Below are 18,973 nucleotides of genomic sequence, written 5' to 3'. Positions count from 1 at the left end.
GGAGCCGGGAGAGCTATTTGCATATAAGGAGCCGGGCTCACTCAGAAGAGCCCGACAAGCGGATTGGCAAATGGCGGCCAAGATTGTCATGCCCGAGAAGGTCAAATGGGCAATTAACACCTTTAAGTCCTACAAGTCAGCGGGACCGGATGGCGTCTTTCCGGCTCTTCTACAAGAGGGACTGGAACAGATCATGGGCCCACTGACTCGAACCTTAAGAGCATGTATCGCGATGGGCTACGCACCCAGCATATGGAAACTGGCCAGGGTAGTGTTCATCCCAAAGGCGGGAAGAACGAGCTACACCAAGGCAAAGGATTTCAGGCCAATTAGCTTAACATCGTTTCTCCTTAAGACATTGGAGAAGCTGGTGGACGCCTATCTGAGGAAGACAACTCTGTGGAGGCATCCTCTCCATAAAAATCAGCACACGTATCGTCCGGGCTATTCCACCGAGACTGCTCTACTTCAAACGGTAGCGTTTATTAAGGAGCTGCTAGAAAGGAAGGGGGTGCTTTCTTGGACATAGAGGGCGCTTTAACAACACACCGCACGAGGTAGTGTGTGAGGAAGTCGCCAAAAGAGGTGTCCCGATGAAGCTCGTAGAGTGGATCCGGGGCATGCTAGGAAGGTGTGTGATGACTTCGCTGGGAACTGCGAAAGTTTGTGGTTGGGTGGGAAGAAGCTGCCCGCAGGGCGGAGTACTTTCCCCACTTTTAGGGTACCTGGTAGCAGACGGATTATTAAAGGCACTGGACGATAGAGGCTTCACTGCACAAGGCTACGCGGATGTCGTGGCAATACTTGTGCGAGGCCCCTTTCTAAAGACGTTTCTAGAGGTCATGCAGGGGGCACTGGAAGTCGTAGAAAAGTGGTGTCAGAGGACGGGTTTAGCGGTGAATCCACTGAAAATCGGTCTTACTGTCTTCACTCGCAAATACAACGTGGGCACCATTGTGGGACCCACTCTTGGAGGAGTAAGGTTAGTTCCGACTGAATCAGTGAAATATCTGGGAGTTATCCTGGATAGGAAACTGCTTTGGGAGGAGCACCTTCGTAGCCGGTGCAAAAGCTTGTGCCAGTATTTTTGGATGTGCAGAAGGACCTTTGGTCAGACTTGGGGTTTAAAACCAAGTATGATACATTGGATCTACACAGCCATACTTCGCCCCAGACTCACATACGCAGCCGTAATATGGTGGACTAAGGTGCGAAAGAAAACAGCCAAAGTTGCGCTGGAGCATGTCAAGGCTCTGATTTTGAGAGGGGCCCTGGGTGCTGTGGTTACAACACCAGTGGCGGCGATGGGCATAATGTTCAACATCGAGCCGTTTCACCAGGTGGTGGTGGCTGCTGCAGCAATGGCGGCATACGCCGTTCAGTATATAAAGACGTTAGGACTGTAATCAATATAATGAAATCAAATGAGAATTTGTGTTATAAAACGTAAGTTGACCGGAGATTGAAATAATTTGTACATACTTCCCAGCAAACGCACATGTAACTGATATTTCCTGTTATATAACCAGAAAATATCAATAAAGTATCATTGATATGTAACTTATTTATGTATATGATACGTAAAAACGCTTCTGTCTAATACATCTCATATATTATCTGTGGCGGCTCACCGCCACACCGCTACACTGACGCGGCATAATACGCCGCGGCGCCGCTACGCGCCGCAGGGCTCCTGCCAAGTTACGAGCTTGCGGATACACCGCCAGGTTGCGCAGGCGGTGAAAAGCTTTCTCGCGATCAAGCATCGATCGAAGCTGTATAAAAGAACTTCTCCGCAGATTTTTCTTCACTCACTCCAGTGCTGCAAGATCGAGCATCCTGCAACAGAGCAACATGAGGAAAACGGCCCCCACCATGCGGGCACTACACAAGCGAGAACCGCACGTCACGCGTCCGTGTGCGCACGCGTCAGCGTAGCATGCTATTTGTCACTTCCCTAGCCCACGAAAAATGCTACGTACGAAAAATGCTAAGAAGCCAAGCGTTTTTAATCGAGTAAGGCGAATCGCTTGAATAATAAAGATTCCGTCTTCTAGACCTGTATCTTGCAACTTGTTTTTTTTTTTTTTTTCGCATTTCTTTCTAATGCACAATCTAATGCACAATCGAGTAAATAATTAAATAAATTTTTTTTCTAAACAGTATTATTTTATATTCATTAAAAATATACGCATAAGTTAAATTATTAACTGTTGAAAAAGATATTAATTTGCTATGACTTGTCAATAGAAAAATAAAATATAATTTTACAATTTTTCAACAAAATGCAACTTTAACATATGCCAAGATTATTAATAAATATAAAATAATACTTTTTTGTCGAAAACATTATTAAATAATTTGATTGATTACTGTTAGAAACTCATGTGCAAAAAAAGTTGCAAGAAGCAATTTCCAAACACAATATCTTCAACATTTTAGCTAATCGCTTTACCCGTTTAGCCACGCTTGCTACTTGACATTTTCCTCTTTAAACTTAAAAGAAAGATATATTAATAATTTATTAGTAGTTAATAGTGGCTTTCCACGCCACCCATGAGGTGCCACTAATAGCGCACTAGATTTTTTTAAAGTGGAGATCTTCGCCTGTAGCTCTATTATACCACATATTATTGCAAAATACCACAAAAAATATATTACTATGTAAATATTATGTATATTACAATATAAAAATTATATGTATATTATAAACATATACATATATATTAGTATCATATTCACGTATAAATAATAGATGTGTATGGTACGCGCGCGCGCACATACACGCACATATCTATTACTTATACTTGTGGTCTGACATATATAATGCCAGACATGAAGTTTAAATGTTTAAAATATTATGTCTGTAATAGACATGATTTTCTAAACATTTAAAAGTACGGTCTGATATACATGATACCAGACATAATGTTTAAATGTTTAAAATATCATGTCTGTAACAGACACGATTTCCTAAACATTTATAAGTGTGGTCTGATATACATGATACCAGACATGATGTTTAAATGTTTAAAATATCATGTCTGTAACAGACATGATTTCCTAAACATTTAAAAGTGTGATCTGATATACATGATACCAGACATAATGTTCAAACATCCACTTTCATCTGTCAGTGTCAATGCTACATGCGTGCTTAAGTCAGCATTGAAAGCGAGAGGGAAAACAGCTGTAGACATAGAAATTAAAGAAAAGCATTTGTCTCTAATGTCCGCGGACAAATTGTATTCTGCATGTCCTAAAAAAGATAAAAGTCGTCTAACACTATATGCTGCAGATATTAATGAAATTGCTGGTCCCTCCTCGTCTAATGATACGCAATAATAATGTTTAAAATAAAATTTATTATTGCATTGCTCATTGCTAATATTTGCTTTGTTCAGATGTATAGAATATCATGCCTGATGTCACAGGCATGATATTCTATACATCTGAACAAAGCAAATATTAGCAATGAGCAATGCAATAATAAATTTTATTTTAAACATTATTATTGCGTATCATTAGACGAGGAGGGACCAGCAATTTCATTAATATCTGCAGCATATAGTGTTAGACGACTTTTATCTTTTTTAGGACATGCAGAATACAATTTGTCCGCGGACATTAGAGACAAATGCTTTTCTTTAATTTCTATGTCTACAGCTGTTTTCCCTCTCGCTTTCAATGCTGACTTAAGCACGCATGTAGCATTGACACTGACAGATGAAAGTGGATTTCGTTTTTTCGTTTTTATATCTGGCAGCAAGGAAAAGATTTTTTCTGAATCGGCATTAGAATTTGGTAGCGATCTTATAGCATTCAAAAGACACATTAAATTTGGATATTGATGAGTGTGTTAGAAAATTTGTTTCCACATGTCATCAAAATTCAACATTGATAGAATATCTTTTTCTGCTTCTGTAAAGCTTTGATGTAAAGCAAACCATTCTTTTCTTAAACCGTTTTTGTTAAACCCGCCAATAGTCTGAGCGACAAAAAAAACATCATTAAATGAAGTTTCTCTATTAATATCACGTAAAGCTGTGTCCGGTTCAAAAATTTTTAATTTTGATAAAAATTTGTCATTTATTGGTAATCTTTTACAAATTTCTTGGGCAGCAGTTATGTAAAATTGCAAACAGTTCTCTCGAACTATTGTAACTACGTTTGCGTGTCCCTCTGTTATCAACTCGTCAAGATATTTTTCACATTTATTGCCTAAATATACTTCGTTAAAAGATTTTTGATTTTTTTTGTTGGAAAATTCAAAATTATTATTTATATTTTGTAAAAGTTCTGACTTTAAGAAATGTTTACAAATAATGGTTAGGAACTGAAATAATTTCGGCTGCAATAACTGTATTCTTGTTTCTAGAGCTTGGAAAAATGCATTAAAAGCATTAAAAAAATGTAAAATATGTTTTAAAAATAATAAATATGCTTTTATATCAAGTTTTTGCATTATAGATAATAAATTTTGTCCAGACTTTGTTCTTTCACTCATTACCATTTCTTTTAAAAAATGCTCGACAGTATCCCAATACTCTAGAAGTCTTTCAATACATGAATGCCGAGAAAGCCATTGTGTGTCGGACAACTTTAAAATTTTTCGGTTTGCTTCCTGAAAACATTCACAAAATTCTTCAAAAATAGCTGATCGTTTTGGACTACTGTTAATATAACTTGCTATTTTTTTTACGAATTTCTCGCAATAGTCTGGGATTTTACCACATGCAGTATGTGCAACAAGTGCAGCGGAATGACGTGGGCATGAAAATGTTAACAAATTTTTACATTTTTTTTCAAGTTTTGTTTTAAATAATGAATATTTACCCGTCATGACGGGCGCATTGTCGCATGACAAGGCAACAATATTTAAAAATGGAATTTGCAGTCTATACATTTCTCGTTTAAAAGCATCAAATAATTTTTCCGCACTGCTATTCCATGCAACAATATCTATTAATTTGACTAATTGCGAGCAAATGTCTAATGTTGCAGGATCAACATACCGAACATGAAACGTCATCCATTTTTTATTAGAAATATCAGACGTTTCATCTATAAAAATAGTAAATTTAGTATTTTGAATAATATCGACTACACGATCCGTTTCAACCGGACACAACACGTTCGAAATAATTTTTTGACATTTAGTCCGACTCATTTTTATGTTTTGCATTACGTCAGAATCTTTTCCTATTTGTTGGAAAAAAGTGAGAATGTCTGTCGCAGTTTGATGCAAAATGTTTTTCTCAGCGATGAAAGCAGCGTATCGAATTTCTGCAGCTTTCTTTCGCTTATCGAACGACAAAATTGATTCGTCCGGCATATTGACATCTTCGTCTGTATTTTTCGTTTCCATATTAACATTTTTGGTAATTGTTAAATGTGCTACTGATTGTGCATGACGAGAAATACATGACATTTTAGCAGTTATATATATTTCACAAAACGAACAAAAACATAATGTTTTATCGTGTGATACTTCGCGTAACCATGGTTGAAAGTACTCTATTTCTAACCATTGTGGTTGAAATTTTAATGTCTTAGAAATATTTTTTTCTACAGTAATATAATTATTATTTAATAACAAAGATGTGTCTTCTTTAATATTATTTTTGTGATACGTAGAATTTGCATGTCTAGAAATGCTCGTGTTGTAAGAAATATTTTTATCACATATAATGCAATGAAACAAACTGTCATCTAATGGTACTTTTTGTATCCAATATTTATATCTATCATCGCAAAGCCAAGCTTCTGAAAAACTTCGCTTGCATTTCTTTTGTAATAAATCACACATTTTTATAGTAAATATAAAGCAAAACTATAGAAAAAAAAGAAAAACGAAGATTCAAAGAAAAAAAAAATTAGGAAAGAGAAGAAAAATTACGTAAATATACAGAAATGTTTAAAAAACTTACAGTCGAGACTGCCTAAACTTTTTCAACGGAAAGAAATAAGCGGCATATAAAATATTACTATTAAAATTTGCCGTGCTCTTATATATACCACGCAATGCAGACGTGGTTTACGCGCAGAAACAATTGAGAATCGCAAAAATGCTGCGCATTTAGTTTTCCTTAGTTCCTTAGTTTTCCACAAATTGTGAAAAAAGCGGCGTTTGAAGAACGTAAACGCCGCTATTTTCACAATTCGTGGAAAACTAAGCGCAGATTGCCATGGAGAACGCTTCGTCCGGTAAGTAATTAATATTATAAATTATATTTTTGCTAAAATTAACGTTTTACGTTTTAAAAGTAACTACGTAAAGTTATTATTATAATTGTACACATAATATCTTTGAAAAAAAAAATATATATAAATATTTTTTTCTTTTTACAGAAAACGTAATGCAAGTAGAAGCTCCACATTTGCAGCAACTGCTGCTGCAAATGCAGCAGCAAATGCAGCTGCAACATGAGAAGGTTGTGAGGCTGCGCCTCCAAGTGGAGCAGCAGCAGCAGCAGCAACAACAACAACAGCAGCCTCAACAACAGCAGCAACAACAGCAGCAACAACAGCAGCAACAACAACAACTGCAGCTGGAGCGGATGCCGGAGCAACCGCAACAAAAAAAATATAGTATGTAATAAATTTCGAATTATTACATTATTAAACCCATATACAATTATTTTATTTTATTAATTATTTATATCAATATTTATTTTGTAGGAAAAAAAAGGAGAGGAGCCGGCCGTGCACGAGTCCGCTGGTACGTCCAGAGGGCTATTCGCGGGGCCAAAAGAGGCACTTCAGCCAGAAGAATCGGAGGCGAGAGGGGCGGCCGTGGCGGGAGAGGTAGCCGCGGCGGAAAACCATACATTCAAAATATTTTTATTAATTACTGATTTATTTATATATATTGTTACGTCCTGATCAGACTTCACGATTCTTTTCTTTTCATTAAATACCAGACCTAGTAAACGCGGAACCAACAAAAACTCTTAAGAAATATTATAACGCCAGAGCTGTTTTTCTCATGAGACACCAGGAGCTCAAATCTTCTCACAGAGAAAAATAGCATGGATATTTCAAAATACCTTGGCCGCTCAGCGTGCCTATCGTCGCCAGAAAAACCGTAAAAGTCAAAACTTCGCGGTAGCTGGAGTCCTTAACCGACTCCAGACGGTTAGAGTAAGAGAAAAAAAGAAAAACTGGCACCAGCTAGTCATATTCTTGGATTCCACCTACGGGAACTCTAGCTAGTAGATAGAGTTTTACCGAGTAACGATCGGGAAATGACTGCAGTCGCATGCCGAGAAGGCGCGACACCTGATACGGCGCACGTGTTTAGTAGGTCTGGGAAACCGAGATGCATTAGTCGCACTCCCCACGCGACACCAAGGGCACGCGACAGTCGTAAACTGTCAAATTTATTAGATTAGTGACCCAAGGCTTTGCGAACTTATATACCGATTCTTAACCATCCAATCCGAAAGCCGAGAATCGGGGCAAGCACTTCTATAGACCACCCATCATTCCATCGTATGGTCTAAAGACTACGCCCACCCAGATCTTAAGACACTGAGATGCACCCCACCTATACTAATTAACACCAACCGGGTTACGCCACCTCAAAAACCTACCCCCATCATATATGGACCCGAAACAACGCTATTCCTTATTCGTTAGGGCCTCTTTCTTCCTATCTCATTTCAAGTAACCTAATCATCTAAACCCAATCCTATTAGCTAAAAATGACGCCATCTTCCCCCACATTAAAAATTTTCTCGCAAGACTAATTCCTATTCAATCCCCGCTCCAAAAACCTAAGATTTTCCAAAGGGATCTACCCCAAAGAAAAAGTATAAAAACCCGTGTTCTGGTGGCTCCGGACACAATCACACACAGTTTTTCAAACAGTTTTGCGCAGTTATTCCGTTTAGCTCAGTTTCTCGAAACAGTTTTTCGAGTAGTTCGGGGGCGCGAATTAAAGAGTAAAACCAGTTGATACTTTGTCGCGACCATCTCGTGGTGCATCTCAAGTAGAGGGCCCATCACCCTGACGACACCATCCCGCAGCAGGGTGCCCACGCGTTTACAAAAAAAGGGGTCCGACGCTCATATAACACCTTCCCTCAACGGGGCGCCTGCTCAGAATCACCGAACATAGTCAACCCGACCTGAAACTATCCTACAACGAGTAAGTTAGTTCATTTGTTTTTTTTTCTCCTCTCTTTAGTATTCTCTTCATTCCTTTTATGTGATCCGTCCCTATTTCGGTTAAAAATTTTTTTTGTGTTATTTGTCAGTGAGAACTAAACATTCGCCGCGACCCAACAATCGTCGGAACCGCTCGGATCTTTCGTCATTTGCTCTCTGTTTAGCTATATTTCTCCCACCATACGTTAGATACGCTGCGAGGGTCACCGTAAGACCCATTAGAATTAGGCGACACACCCCATTTAATAACGCCCGTACAAGCACTCACACGCAAACAGACCAACCTCCTGCATTACCACCGATTCCTCAGGAATTTCCTCAACCACCTCCTCAACCCTTTCCCGTGTTCGACTTTCCTCTACTTCCTTCTCCTAGGTCTATCTCTCCGTCTCTTGAAGAGTTCCTGGAGTACAGACCCCCTTCGCCTGTCCGCTTCTATCCTCCTCCAGTAGAGGATCAACTGGAGGAATTCCCACAAAACGATCCGGAGTTCGACAACATATCCGTCAACTCCGAAGCCACCACCATCGAATACGTCGAGGCTCCTCCCCATCTTCCTATCCCTGAATTCACAGGGTTTGATTTCCTAAACTTAGTCCTCTCCCCTGAGGAATAATCCACACACACACACACACACGCACGCACGCACGCACGCACGCACGCACGCACGCACGCACGCACGCACGCACGCACGCACGCACGCACGCACGCACGCACGCACGCACGCACGCACGCACGCACGCACGCACGCACGCACGCACGCACGCACGCACGCACGCACGCACGCACGCACGCACGCACGCACGCACGCACGCACGCACGCACGCACGCACGCACGCACGCACGCACGCACGCACGCACGCACGCACGCACGCACGCACGCACGCACGCACGCACGCACGCACGCACGCACGCACGCACGCACGCACGCACGCACGCACGCACGCACGCACGCACGCACGCACGCACGCACGCACGCACGCACGCACGCACGCACGCACGCACGCACGCACGCACGCACGCACGCACGCACGCACGCACGCACGCACGCACGCACGCACGCACGCACGCACGCACGCACGCACGCACGCACGCACGCACGCACGCACGCACGCACGCACGCACGCACGCACGCACGCACGCACGCACGCACGCACGCACGCACGCACGCACGCACGCACGCACGCACGCACGCACGCACGCACGCACGCACGCACGCACGCACGCACACGCACGCACGCACGCACGCACGCACGCACGCACGCACGCACGCACGCACGCACGCACGCACGCACGCACGCACGCACGCACGCACGCACGCACGCACGCACGCACGCACGCACGCACGCACGCACGCACGCACGCACGCACGCACGCACGCACGCACGCACGCACGCACGCACGCACGCACGCACGCACGCACGCACGCACGCACGCACGCACGCACGCACGCACGCACGCACGCACGCACGCACGCACGCACGCACGCACGCACGCACGCACGCACGCACGCACGCACGCACGCACGCACGCACGCACGCACGCACGCACGCACGCACGCACGCACGCACGCACGCACGCACGCACGCACGCACGCACGCACGCACGCACGCACGCACGCACGCACGCACGCACGCACGCACGCACGCACGCACGCACGCACGCACGCACGCACGCACGCACGCACGCACGCACGCACGCACGCACGCACGCACGCACGCACGCACGCACGCACGCACGCACGCACGCACGCACGCACGCACGCACGCACGCACGCACGCACGCACGCACGCACGCACGCACGCACGCACGCACGCACGCACGCACGCACGCACGCACGCACGCACGCACGCACGCACGCACGCACGCACGCACGCACGCACGCACGCACGCACGCACGCACGCACGCACGCACGCACGCACGCACGCACGCACGCACGCACGCACGCACTTGTAAAGAATACACTAATAGAAATATAAAATACGTGTGAATAAAGGTTAAGTTTTGTATCGTAATTATAAATTTAATCGAATTAAAATTGTAACATGGGTTAAACCCATGTTACTAATCGCGCGATCAGCCGCAACGATCTTCCGCGCATCGGGCCGCCGGCCGCAACATGTCATCGGAATGCGGCCGCCGAGTGGGGCGAGCGGGTATATAAGGCCGTCGCTCCGGCCAGTAGAGACCTTACCCGGTCTGCAGTGAGCACGCTGCAGACCTTCCGAGCCATCAGGGCGCACTCTGACTTGGCTCTTCCTTTCCTAAAAGGAGCAGGGAGCACTCTGTCTCCGCCGGGCGCACTCGGCATCCTTACTCTTTCCGTTCCTCCAGGAGCAGGGAGCACTCTGTCTTCGCCGGGCGCACTCGGCATCCCGTACACACCGTCCGTTCCTCCGTAGGTTTAAGTATTATTTAGTTCGCGCTTCTTAGTTTAGATTCTCTAGTTTGTATTCATTTAGGTTTTCCTTCACTAGTTTATTTTCCGCTAGCATGTATTCTTTCTAGCTTGTATTAAATAGTTTATATCCTTTCGCGGTAAATTCTGTTCTCACTCTGGCGTTACGCTTGCACGCCGCTCTCGCTTGCGCACCGCTCTCGCTTACACGCCGCACTCGCTTGCTTTATAACTACCGCTTGCTCTTCATAATAATTACTGTGTGAAATGTATCACTAACTCTGTGCATAAAAATATATTTATTTTTACCTCCTAATCTGGTCTAAGTTTATTGGAGTCTCCCCGTCTGACCGCTTATACCGAATCCTGGCACCGGCGAGCTATTCCGCGCTTAGCAATAGAATCGCGAGATAAAAACGCACCGTTACAAAATGTTGTCTTTAGTAAATTAAACTTGGTTCTTTTTCATTTGACCACACCCTCCTCGTTCGTCACCCCCTCACCCTTTCCCTCTCAAATTGCGCACAAAGGTTCCGTCCCGGGTAATAGGGATTCAATTCCTTGACCCAAAAAGGGAACCACGAGCGGTTGACTTGTTGACGGAGTAAAAACGACTCTTCCAGTCGCTGACCCGTCGCAAGTCCTAAACGTGCCGCTCGGCTCGTGCGGTCAGGCCCGTTTACGTCGATCGCCGAGCCCAACGAAAAAATTCTACATCTATCAGGACGTAACAATATATAAGTTTAAAAATAAAAAAAATGTTAAAAAAACAAAAATTTTATGAATATTTTTATTTTTAGTTTTTTGAATGCTGTAATCGTAGCTAAATTCGAATAATAGATGTGTGTGTGGATATCTGTGCGTGTGTGTGCGCACGTACCATACACATCTATTATTTATACGTGAATATTATACTAATATATGATACTAATATATATGTATATGTTTATAATATACATATAGTTTTTATATTGTAATATACATAATATTTACATAGTAATATATTTTTTGTGTATTTTGCAATAATATGTGGTATAATAGAGCTACAGGCGAAGATCTCCACTTTAAAAGAATCTAGCGCGCTATTAGTGGCACCTCATGGGTGGCGTGGAAAGCCACTATTAACTACTAATAAATTATTAATATATCTTTCTTTTAAGGGGTTACACCACAGTAGAGAGCGAAAATTTAACGTTTTTTTGCGATTTTTTTTTAAGTGGAAGGAAAAGTAAAAGGGTAATTCTTTTTAAGGATGTTGTTAAGCATGTTTTGAAGTTTTAAAAAAAATTTTGTTTATTAAAAAATATTACAAAATGGCTGCCCAACAGCCGTTTCTGCGGAACGGTTTTTTTTGGAGGGGCTCCGCGGCACGCAGTAGAAGTGTAGCAAAAATAAATCTGGAACAAAATAAAAAATTTTTTCTTAAACTACATTAGTATAGCTATAGAAATACGTAGGGGATTTTGAAAATATTCATTTTTGTTAAATTGGCGAGCATTTGAAAAAAAAAGTTTATTTTACTACCAAAAAACGGGCACTTATTTGTACCTAAAAAATCGAAATATTAACTTATCGAAAATCGGCTACGTATTTCTATGCGGAATGTTGTTTTAAAGATGTGATATTAATTTGGAGTAAAAAAATAGAAAATTGTTTGAGTTATGCTGCGTGCCGATTTAAAAAAACGTGTTTCGAGAAAAACGCGTTTAAAGTTTTGACTCGTGTTTCGAACATGATAAAATAAAAAATTTGATTATTAAAAATTTTTTACCTTTAATCTGCTATTCCAGCACCGTAAAGCTGACCTTCCAGGTTGCTAAGCTCCTCCTCGTTTTCTTTCCTGGACGCTTTTATGCTGGAGCGAGCCTCTTTCGCTGCGTCCGTCAAAGAGCGCTCCGCGCATTGTATTCGAGCAGCGTCCATCTCTAAGCAAAAGTTGTAAGATTGTGGTCCAATGTTCATGTCCATCACTTTCATTATTCTTAAAACGTTTGTCAGTCCATCATTAAAATTACAAACAGCAATGTCACTTGCTATTTGTAATATTTTCTTTCCGCTTGAATAATTTTTAGGAGCCAAGTGCCAGACTGTAGAATTAAAACTTTCGTTGCTGTTCTGCGTATAGCCTCCCAAGCAACGATTCAGCAACTCGTCACGGCTCAAATCCTCGTAGATTGGTCTGATGGCTTCAAAAACTTCGTTCGATAGTGCCGGCTTATGATGAAAGGAGTCTAAGGAACCCGTTGCTTGCGCCTTCTTCCATTCGCACCAAGACTCTGAGCATTTTTCGTGCTGTGGATTTTCGTCAGTTGACATTTTATGAAATAATGTCGCCCAGATTTCATTTCTCATATTTTCCAACGAGTTTGAATTCCGTCGAATGGCCAAGCCATAATAAATTGTTAACTGATCAATTAATTTCATAGTTAATTTTCCTTTTCCTCCAAGATTTTTTGTTTTTTTTCTCAAATTTCTCAACCGAGTGCCCATTCGTTTTTGTACATGATCAATACATTCTTTTTTTGACACTTCAAAATTTTCATACGGTTTTGCATTCAATATCCCCTTGAAAGTTTTACTGTCACCATCACCTATATAATTTGCGTATTTAAGTCCGTGTAAAGCTTCGGAACGTTGAAACATCTCGATGACAGCATCTACCTCCATTTTACCCGATGAGCCTTCATGGTTCGACTGACATTGATCGGCATGAGTTTCGAGCCATTCTTCATACTCAGCAGTATCTAATTTATTTTTCCAGTGCTCGCAAGCTTTACAGTATTTCGATTTCACTTCAATGTCAACAATTTTCCCTGTAAACCATCCGATCAATGATGTGATCCCGAAAAGAGACGAAAATCTTCGTTTTCTCCAGGAACCATCACCAGATACAGTTATTCCTATATGCAATCCATTTTCTTCACTTTTCTTCTTCTCATCTTCTGCTGCCTTTTTCATACTACAGTCTCGCACGGCATTCGTAGCGATCAAAATTATATTTACTGCACGGTCGTAACAACTTTGAAATATAGGCCGTGGCAATTCCATAAATGCGCAGAATTTCATTATTCCAGCTAGCCCCACTCCTAATAGTCGCATTGTTAGTACAATCCTACGGTTAATTTCATATCCATTTCGTATGAATGGACAACTCGGGATTTCAACTTTTGGACAATTCGGGCAACAGACGGTTATTTTGAAGTCTAAACCCCGCATACCTGATTCGAGAAATCGTATATCAGAGTTGCACGTTTTGCACTTCACATATTCCGAAATGGCAGAGAAAACGGCAAAAAAGTTTATAATTCGATAACCAAATTCACTTTGTATATCGATATCGTCAGTATCCACTTTCAATTTCTTTGCCGAAGCGCTGACACCGGCCGAATCTTCCTCCGCTTCATATCTGTTCGGCGGTCGTCGTTTCGTCACGTTGCTCCGTCGCCGCGTCTGATACGATATTTTTGAGCCTTTATGGCTTGCATACACTTTCTTTTCACTCATTGTAACTCACATAAATGTCAAGGCTACAAATAACGTGTGAAAAATTAGGCACTGCAAAAGAGAATCGTGATTTCGAATAACTTCCACGCAAAATTTACGTCTTCTCTCAACATCAAAGGACGCTGTACTAACGTACTTTGTGTTCAACATGCTTGAAAATGTTTCTAACGACATCTATTAGTGTATTAGAGAAGTTAGAAATTGAATGGTAAGACATAATGCTGTACCCGACAAGCAGGTGTCGTATTTACCGCAGGTAGTCGTTTCGGAGCAGTCGGGAGGGGTCGAGAAAGAGCTCGAAATTTCAATGAAAACGATTTCTGGCAGATATAAAACCGTTTGTCTCTTATTCTAGAAGGTTCAAAGGATTTTTTAAGCCAATAAAAAAAAAACAATTTTTTGAAATTTCTACTGTGGTGTAACCCCTTAAGTTTAAAGAGGAAAATGTCAAGTAGCAAGCGTGGCTAAACGGGTAAAGCGATTAGCTAAAATGTTGAAGATATTGTGTTTGGAAATTGCTTCTTGCAACTTTTTTTGCTCATGAGTTTCTAACAGTAATCAATCAAATTATTTAATAACGTTTTCGACAAAAAAGTATTATTTTATATTTATTAATAATCTTGGCATATGTTAAAGTTGCATTTTGTTGAAAAATTGTAAAATTATATTTTATTTTTCTATTGACAAGTCATAGCAAATTAATATCTTTTTCAACAGTTAATAATTTAACTTATGCGTATATTTTTAATGAATATAAAATAATACTGTTTAGAAAAAAAATTTATTTAATTATTTACTCGATTGTGCATTAGATTGTGCGTTAGAAAGAAATGCAAAAAAAGAAAAAAAAACAAGTTGCAAGATACAGGTCTAGAAGACGGAATCTTTATTATTCAAGCGATTCGCCTTACTCGATTAAAAACGCTTGGCTTCTTAGCATTTTTCGTACGTAGCATTTTTCGCGGGCTGGGAAAGTGACAAATAGCATGCTACGCTGACGTGTGCGCACACGGACGCGTGACGTGCGGTTCTCGCTTGTATAGTGCCCGCATGGTGGGGGCCGTTCCCCTCATGTTGCTGTGTTGCAGGATGCTCGATCTTGCAGCACTGACTCACTCGCTTTAAGGCGAGCTCTCTACAGGGCCCTTGACTTGAGTCTTACTCTGTTTTAGCAGAGCATAACCAGAAGCAAATTTGTCTCGACGTTTTTCTCACGTTGCCTCGCAAGGCACGTAAATGAAAAACAGAGTCCCAGCATCGGCCGCGCACTTCAACCAAGCGGCCCGCTGACTTATCAGTACCGCCGTCACCTCCTCAGACTCTAGCGTGGAAGCTAATTCCCTTAGAGTTCTGCGTCCGGTTGACTCGGCCACCAAGGAACACTCTCGTTACTGGCGACATCCGAATTCGGAGACCTCTCTCTCCTCGGTACACAGAGCATTCTGTTACGCCGAGAGCCGAAACGGTTGCAGCTACAAGCACACCGGAAACTCGTTCCGTGGCCATCCAGACTTCGCCGCCTAGAGCTTGCTCGGAGAGCAGCTTCCAGACGGAAGACCATTTTCCAAACGGAGTTCCTCCAACACCGGGAAAGGGGCTACAACGAGCCAATTCAATAGAACCGTCCTTTTTAGGACCCGTTCAATATACAAAGACGCGGCCGGTAATTTCTTACCGCGCCCGTCAATTTTTCTTTTAACTTCTCGGTCTTACACACATACCGAGAAGCGCCTCTGGCGCAATCAATTAATTCAAACAGAATACTGCACGTGTATACAGGGTGTCTCAATAACTATTAGCACCTTAATATCTTCGAATTTATAAGGTTTAGAGAAAAATGTATATAACCAAAATTGCACGGTACAAAGGGGGCTATCGTATGACGATAATAATTTTTGTCCAGGTGGAGGCGCTTCAAAGATTTCAAGGTCAACTTTGTGTTTTTAAATGGAATATGTTTTTTTTTACATAATATGATTTCTCTAATTATTCTGCATATAAAAGTAATAAGGTAAGTATTAAGGTAAAGATATCGAAAAATCAATAAGTTACGAGATATTTTACACTTTATTCTGAAATGAAGTGACAACGTTGTAACGGTGCGAGATTATCTGACTCAAGTGACTAGCGCGGATAAACTCGCCAGTGCCAGGATTCGGAGATACGGTTGGGTGAGACTCCAAATAACCAGTCAGTAATTGTCGAAATGACTAAATATATTCTGTTCTCAATTATTTACATATTTACAAGAAGGAAGTAAGCCACAGCTGCGCAACGCAAGAGCGTGGAATAAGCGGCGCTAGTGTTTACAATGCGAAAAGTTGAGCGACGCTGGTGGTTGCAGCGAAAAGAGCAGCGGTGCTGGTAATAATTAAAGAATAAGCGGTGCTGGTGATTACAACAGAAACGAGTTAAGCGGCGCTAGTAGTTACAAAAGAAAAGAGAAGCGGTGTCGCTACGAGCTAACAAATGAGCAGCGCTGGTAATAATTAAAGAATAAGCGGTGCTGGTGATTACAACAGAAACGAGTTAAGCGGCGCTAGTAGTTACAAAAGAAAAGAGAAGCGGTGTCGCTACGAGCTAACAAATGAGCAGCGCTGGTAATAACTAAAGAATAAGCGGTGCTGGTGATTACAACAGAAACGAGTTAAGCGGCGCTAGAAGTTACAAAAGAAAAGAGAAGCGGTGTCGCTAACAAATGAGCAGCGCTGGTAATAACGAAAAAGTGAATAGCAAGAATAAGCGGCGCTGATAAAAAGAATAATGAGTTGGGCACGGATGCCCGAGACTCAAAGTTCGCTGTCGCGGATGACGCGTAAAGGGATGGTCGGAACGGTGCGGGGCGAAGATCGGGACCAGGTGGTAGGGCCGGGTCAGAGAGCGCCCTGAGTCCGGCTCGGAGTGTCCGCTGCGTGCACACAGCAGACGGTGTTCGAAAGTGCTGAATCAGAGTGCGCCCTGATTCCAATTCGGAGTGCTTGCTGCGAGCTCACAGCAAGCTAGGAAATGCCGGGTCAGAGTGCGCCCTGAGTCCAGCGAGGAACGTCTGCTGCGTGCTCACAGCAGACCGGGAATGGTGTCGATTGCCCGGAGTGACGGCCTTTTATACCACCGCGCCCCACTCGGTAGCCGGATCGGCGGCTCGATCTGCGGTGTGCGGTGCGGCGGCTCGGGTGCGGCACGGTACGCGGCCCGGTGCACAATGTGCCTAGTAACACGCACGAAGTGCGTACTTTGTGCGTGTTACAACGTTTATAAAAAATGTTCGAAATGATAGCCATTAAATATCAATGCAACACTGCATTCTTCTGATTATTGACTGGTTTGCTCTTTTAATAGCATCGGGAATTATTAACGCACAGGCTCTAATAATTCGTTGTTGCATGTCTTGAGATGTAGTTGGTTCATCTTTATAGACCATGTCCTTCAGGGTTCCCCATAAAAAAAAATCCAGTGGTGTCAAGTCTGGTGAACGAGCTGGCCATACTACAGGACCCTCACGTCCAATCCAGCGATTTGCAAATTTTTTATTGAGTTTGTCTCTCGCAACCAATGAGAAATGAGCCGGGCATCCATCGTGCTGGTACAACATTATTTGTCGTGTGGCTATAGGCAAGTTTTCTAACAAAGGACCCAAGTCATGCTCAAGAAAATTAGCGTAGCCGTTGCCATTTAGATGTCCGTCGATAAAATGAGGACCAATAATTGTGTTACCTATCAATAATAAGTAAAAAGATTAAAATCAACGTTATAAGATCACAGTAACTAACTGCAAGCGTCAGCGCATAATTTTTTACCTATGATACCGCACCATACATTCAAAGACCATTGTCTCTGGTGTTCGACCTGCCGCAACCAATGAGGATTTTCCACTGCCCAGAAATGCATATTATGTAAATTAACATTCCCGTGATTAGTAAATGTTGCCTCATCAGTAAATAACACGGTATCAAAAAATGAGTCATTGTTTCGAAGCTAATGTTGAGCCCATTGACAAAATCTAACACGACTCACAAAGTCCATTCCATGCAATCTTTGGTAAAAACAGAGATGGTATGGATGAAATTTGTGACAATGCAAAATACGGAATACGCTATTTCGATTAACATCACATTTTCGTTCAATTTGTCGCACACTAATACGAGGATTTCGAGCCACCATTGGGAGGACCATGATTTCATTAACCTTTATGAGTTATTCGTTTTTCACGTTTATTTTTACGGGTATCAAAGCTACCGGTTTGTCTAAGTTTATCGTACACATTTTTAAATGTTTGACGCGCAGGCTGAGTGCGATTAGGATATCGTTCAGCGTATAAATTTTTTGCTCGCAATGAATTTTTTTGACATTGACAGTAAATGACGATCATGTCAATTTGTTCTTCAAATGAATACATCTTGCACGATTAACTGATCTATCAATACTAAACTATCTATGTCTATGAACTTATTATGATGTCCTGCAAAAAGTGTTTGTTTTTATTGAAGTATGATGTATCCATTCAAAGAACAAGGTGACATCAACAAGTTAAAATCAACAAGTTGGCCATCATTTCGAACATCTTTTGAAAACGTTGTTTAAGTTTGCTAAACGATATTTTAATCGCACTCAGCCTGCGCGTCAAACATTTAAAAATGTGTACGATAAACTTAGATAAACTAGTAGCTTAGATACCCGTAAAAATGAACATAAAAAGCGAATAACTCATGAAGGGAATGAAATCATGGTCCTCGCAATGGTGGCTCGAAATCCTCATACATACATATACACTAATATTAATGTGCGACAAATTGAACAAGAATGTGATGTTAATCGGAATAGCGTATTCCGTATTTTGCATGCCCGGCTCATTTTAGAATAAAGTGTAAAATATCTCGTAACTTATTGATTTTTCGATA

At 42.0% G+C, this 18,973-nt stretch overlaps 1 protein-coding gene across 1 annotated transcript; it reads right to left on the bottom strand.

The window, feature by feature from the left end:
- Positions 1-11,685: 11,685 nt before the first annotated feature.
- Positions 11,686-14,154, bottom strand: LOC136999613 (uncharacterized). The gene has a single exon (XM_067353993.1). The coding sequence runs from the start codon at positions 14,073-14,075 to the stop codon at positions 12,345-12,347; it is 1,731 nt and encodes a 576-aa protein (XP_067210094.1). The 5' UTR covers positions 14,076-14,154; the 3' UTR covers positions 11,686-12,344.
- Between the last annotated feature and the right edge of the window lie 4,819 nt (positions 14,155-18,973).

Source organism: Linepithema humile, chromosome 4 (assembly GCF_040581485.1).
Source record: "Linepithema humile isolate Giens D197 chromosome 4, Lhum_UNIL_v1.0, whole genome shotgun sequence".
Lineage (NCBI taxonomy): Eukaryota > Metazoa > Arthropoda > Insecta > Hymenoptera > Formicidae > Linepithema > Linepithema humile.
The sequence above is the reverse complement of the archived record's forward strand: the minus strand, read 5'-3'. Positions and strand labels throughout refer to the sequence as shown.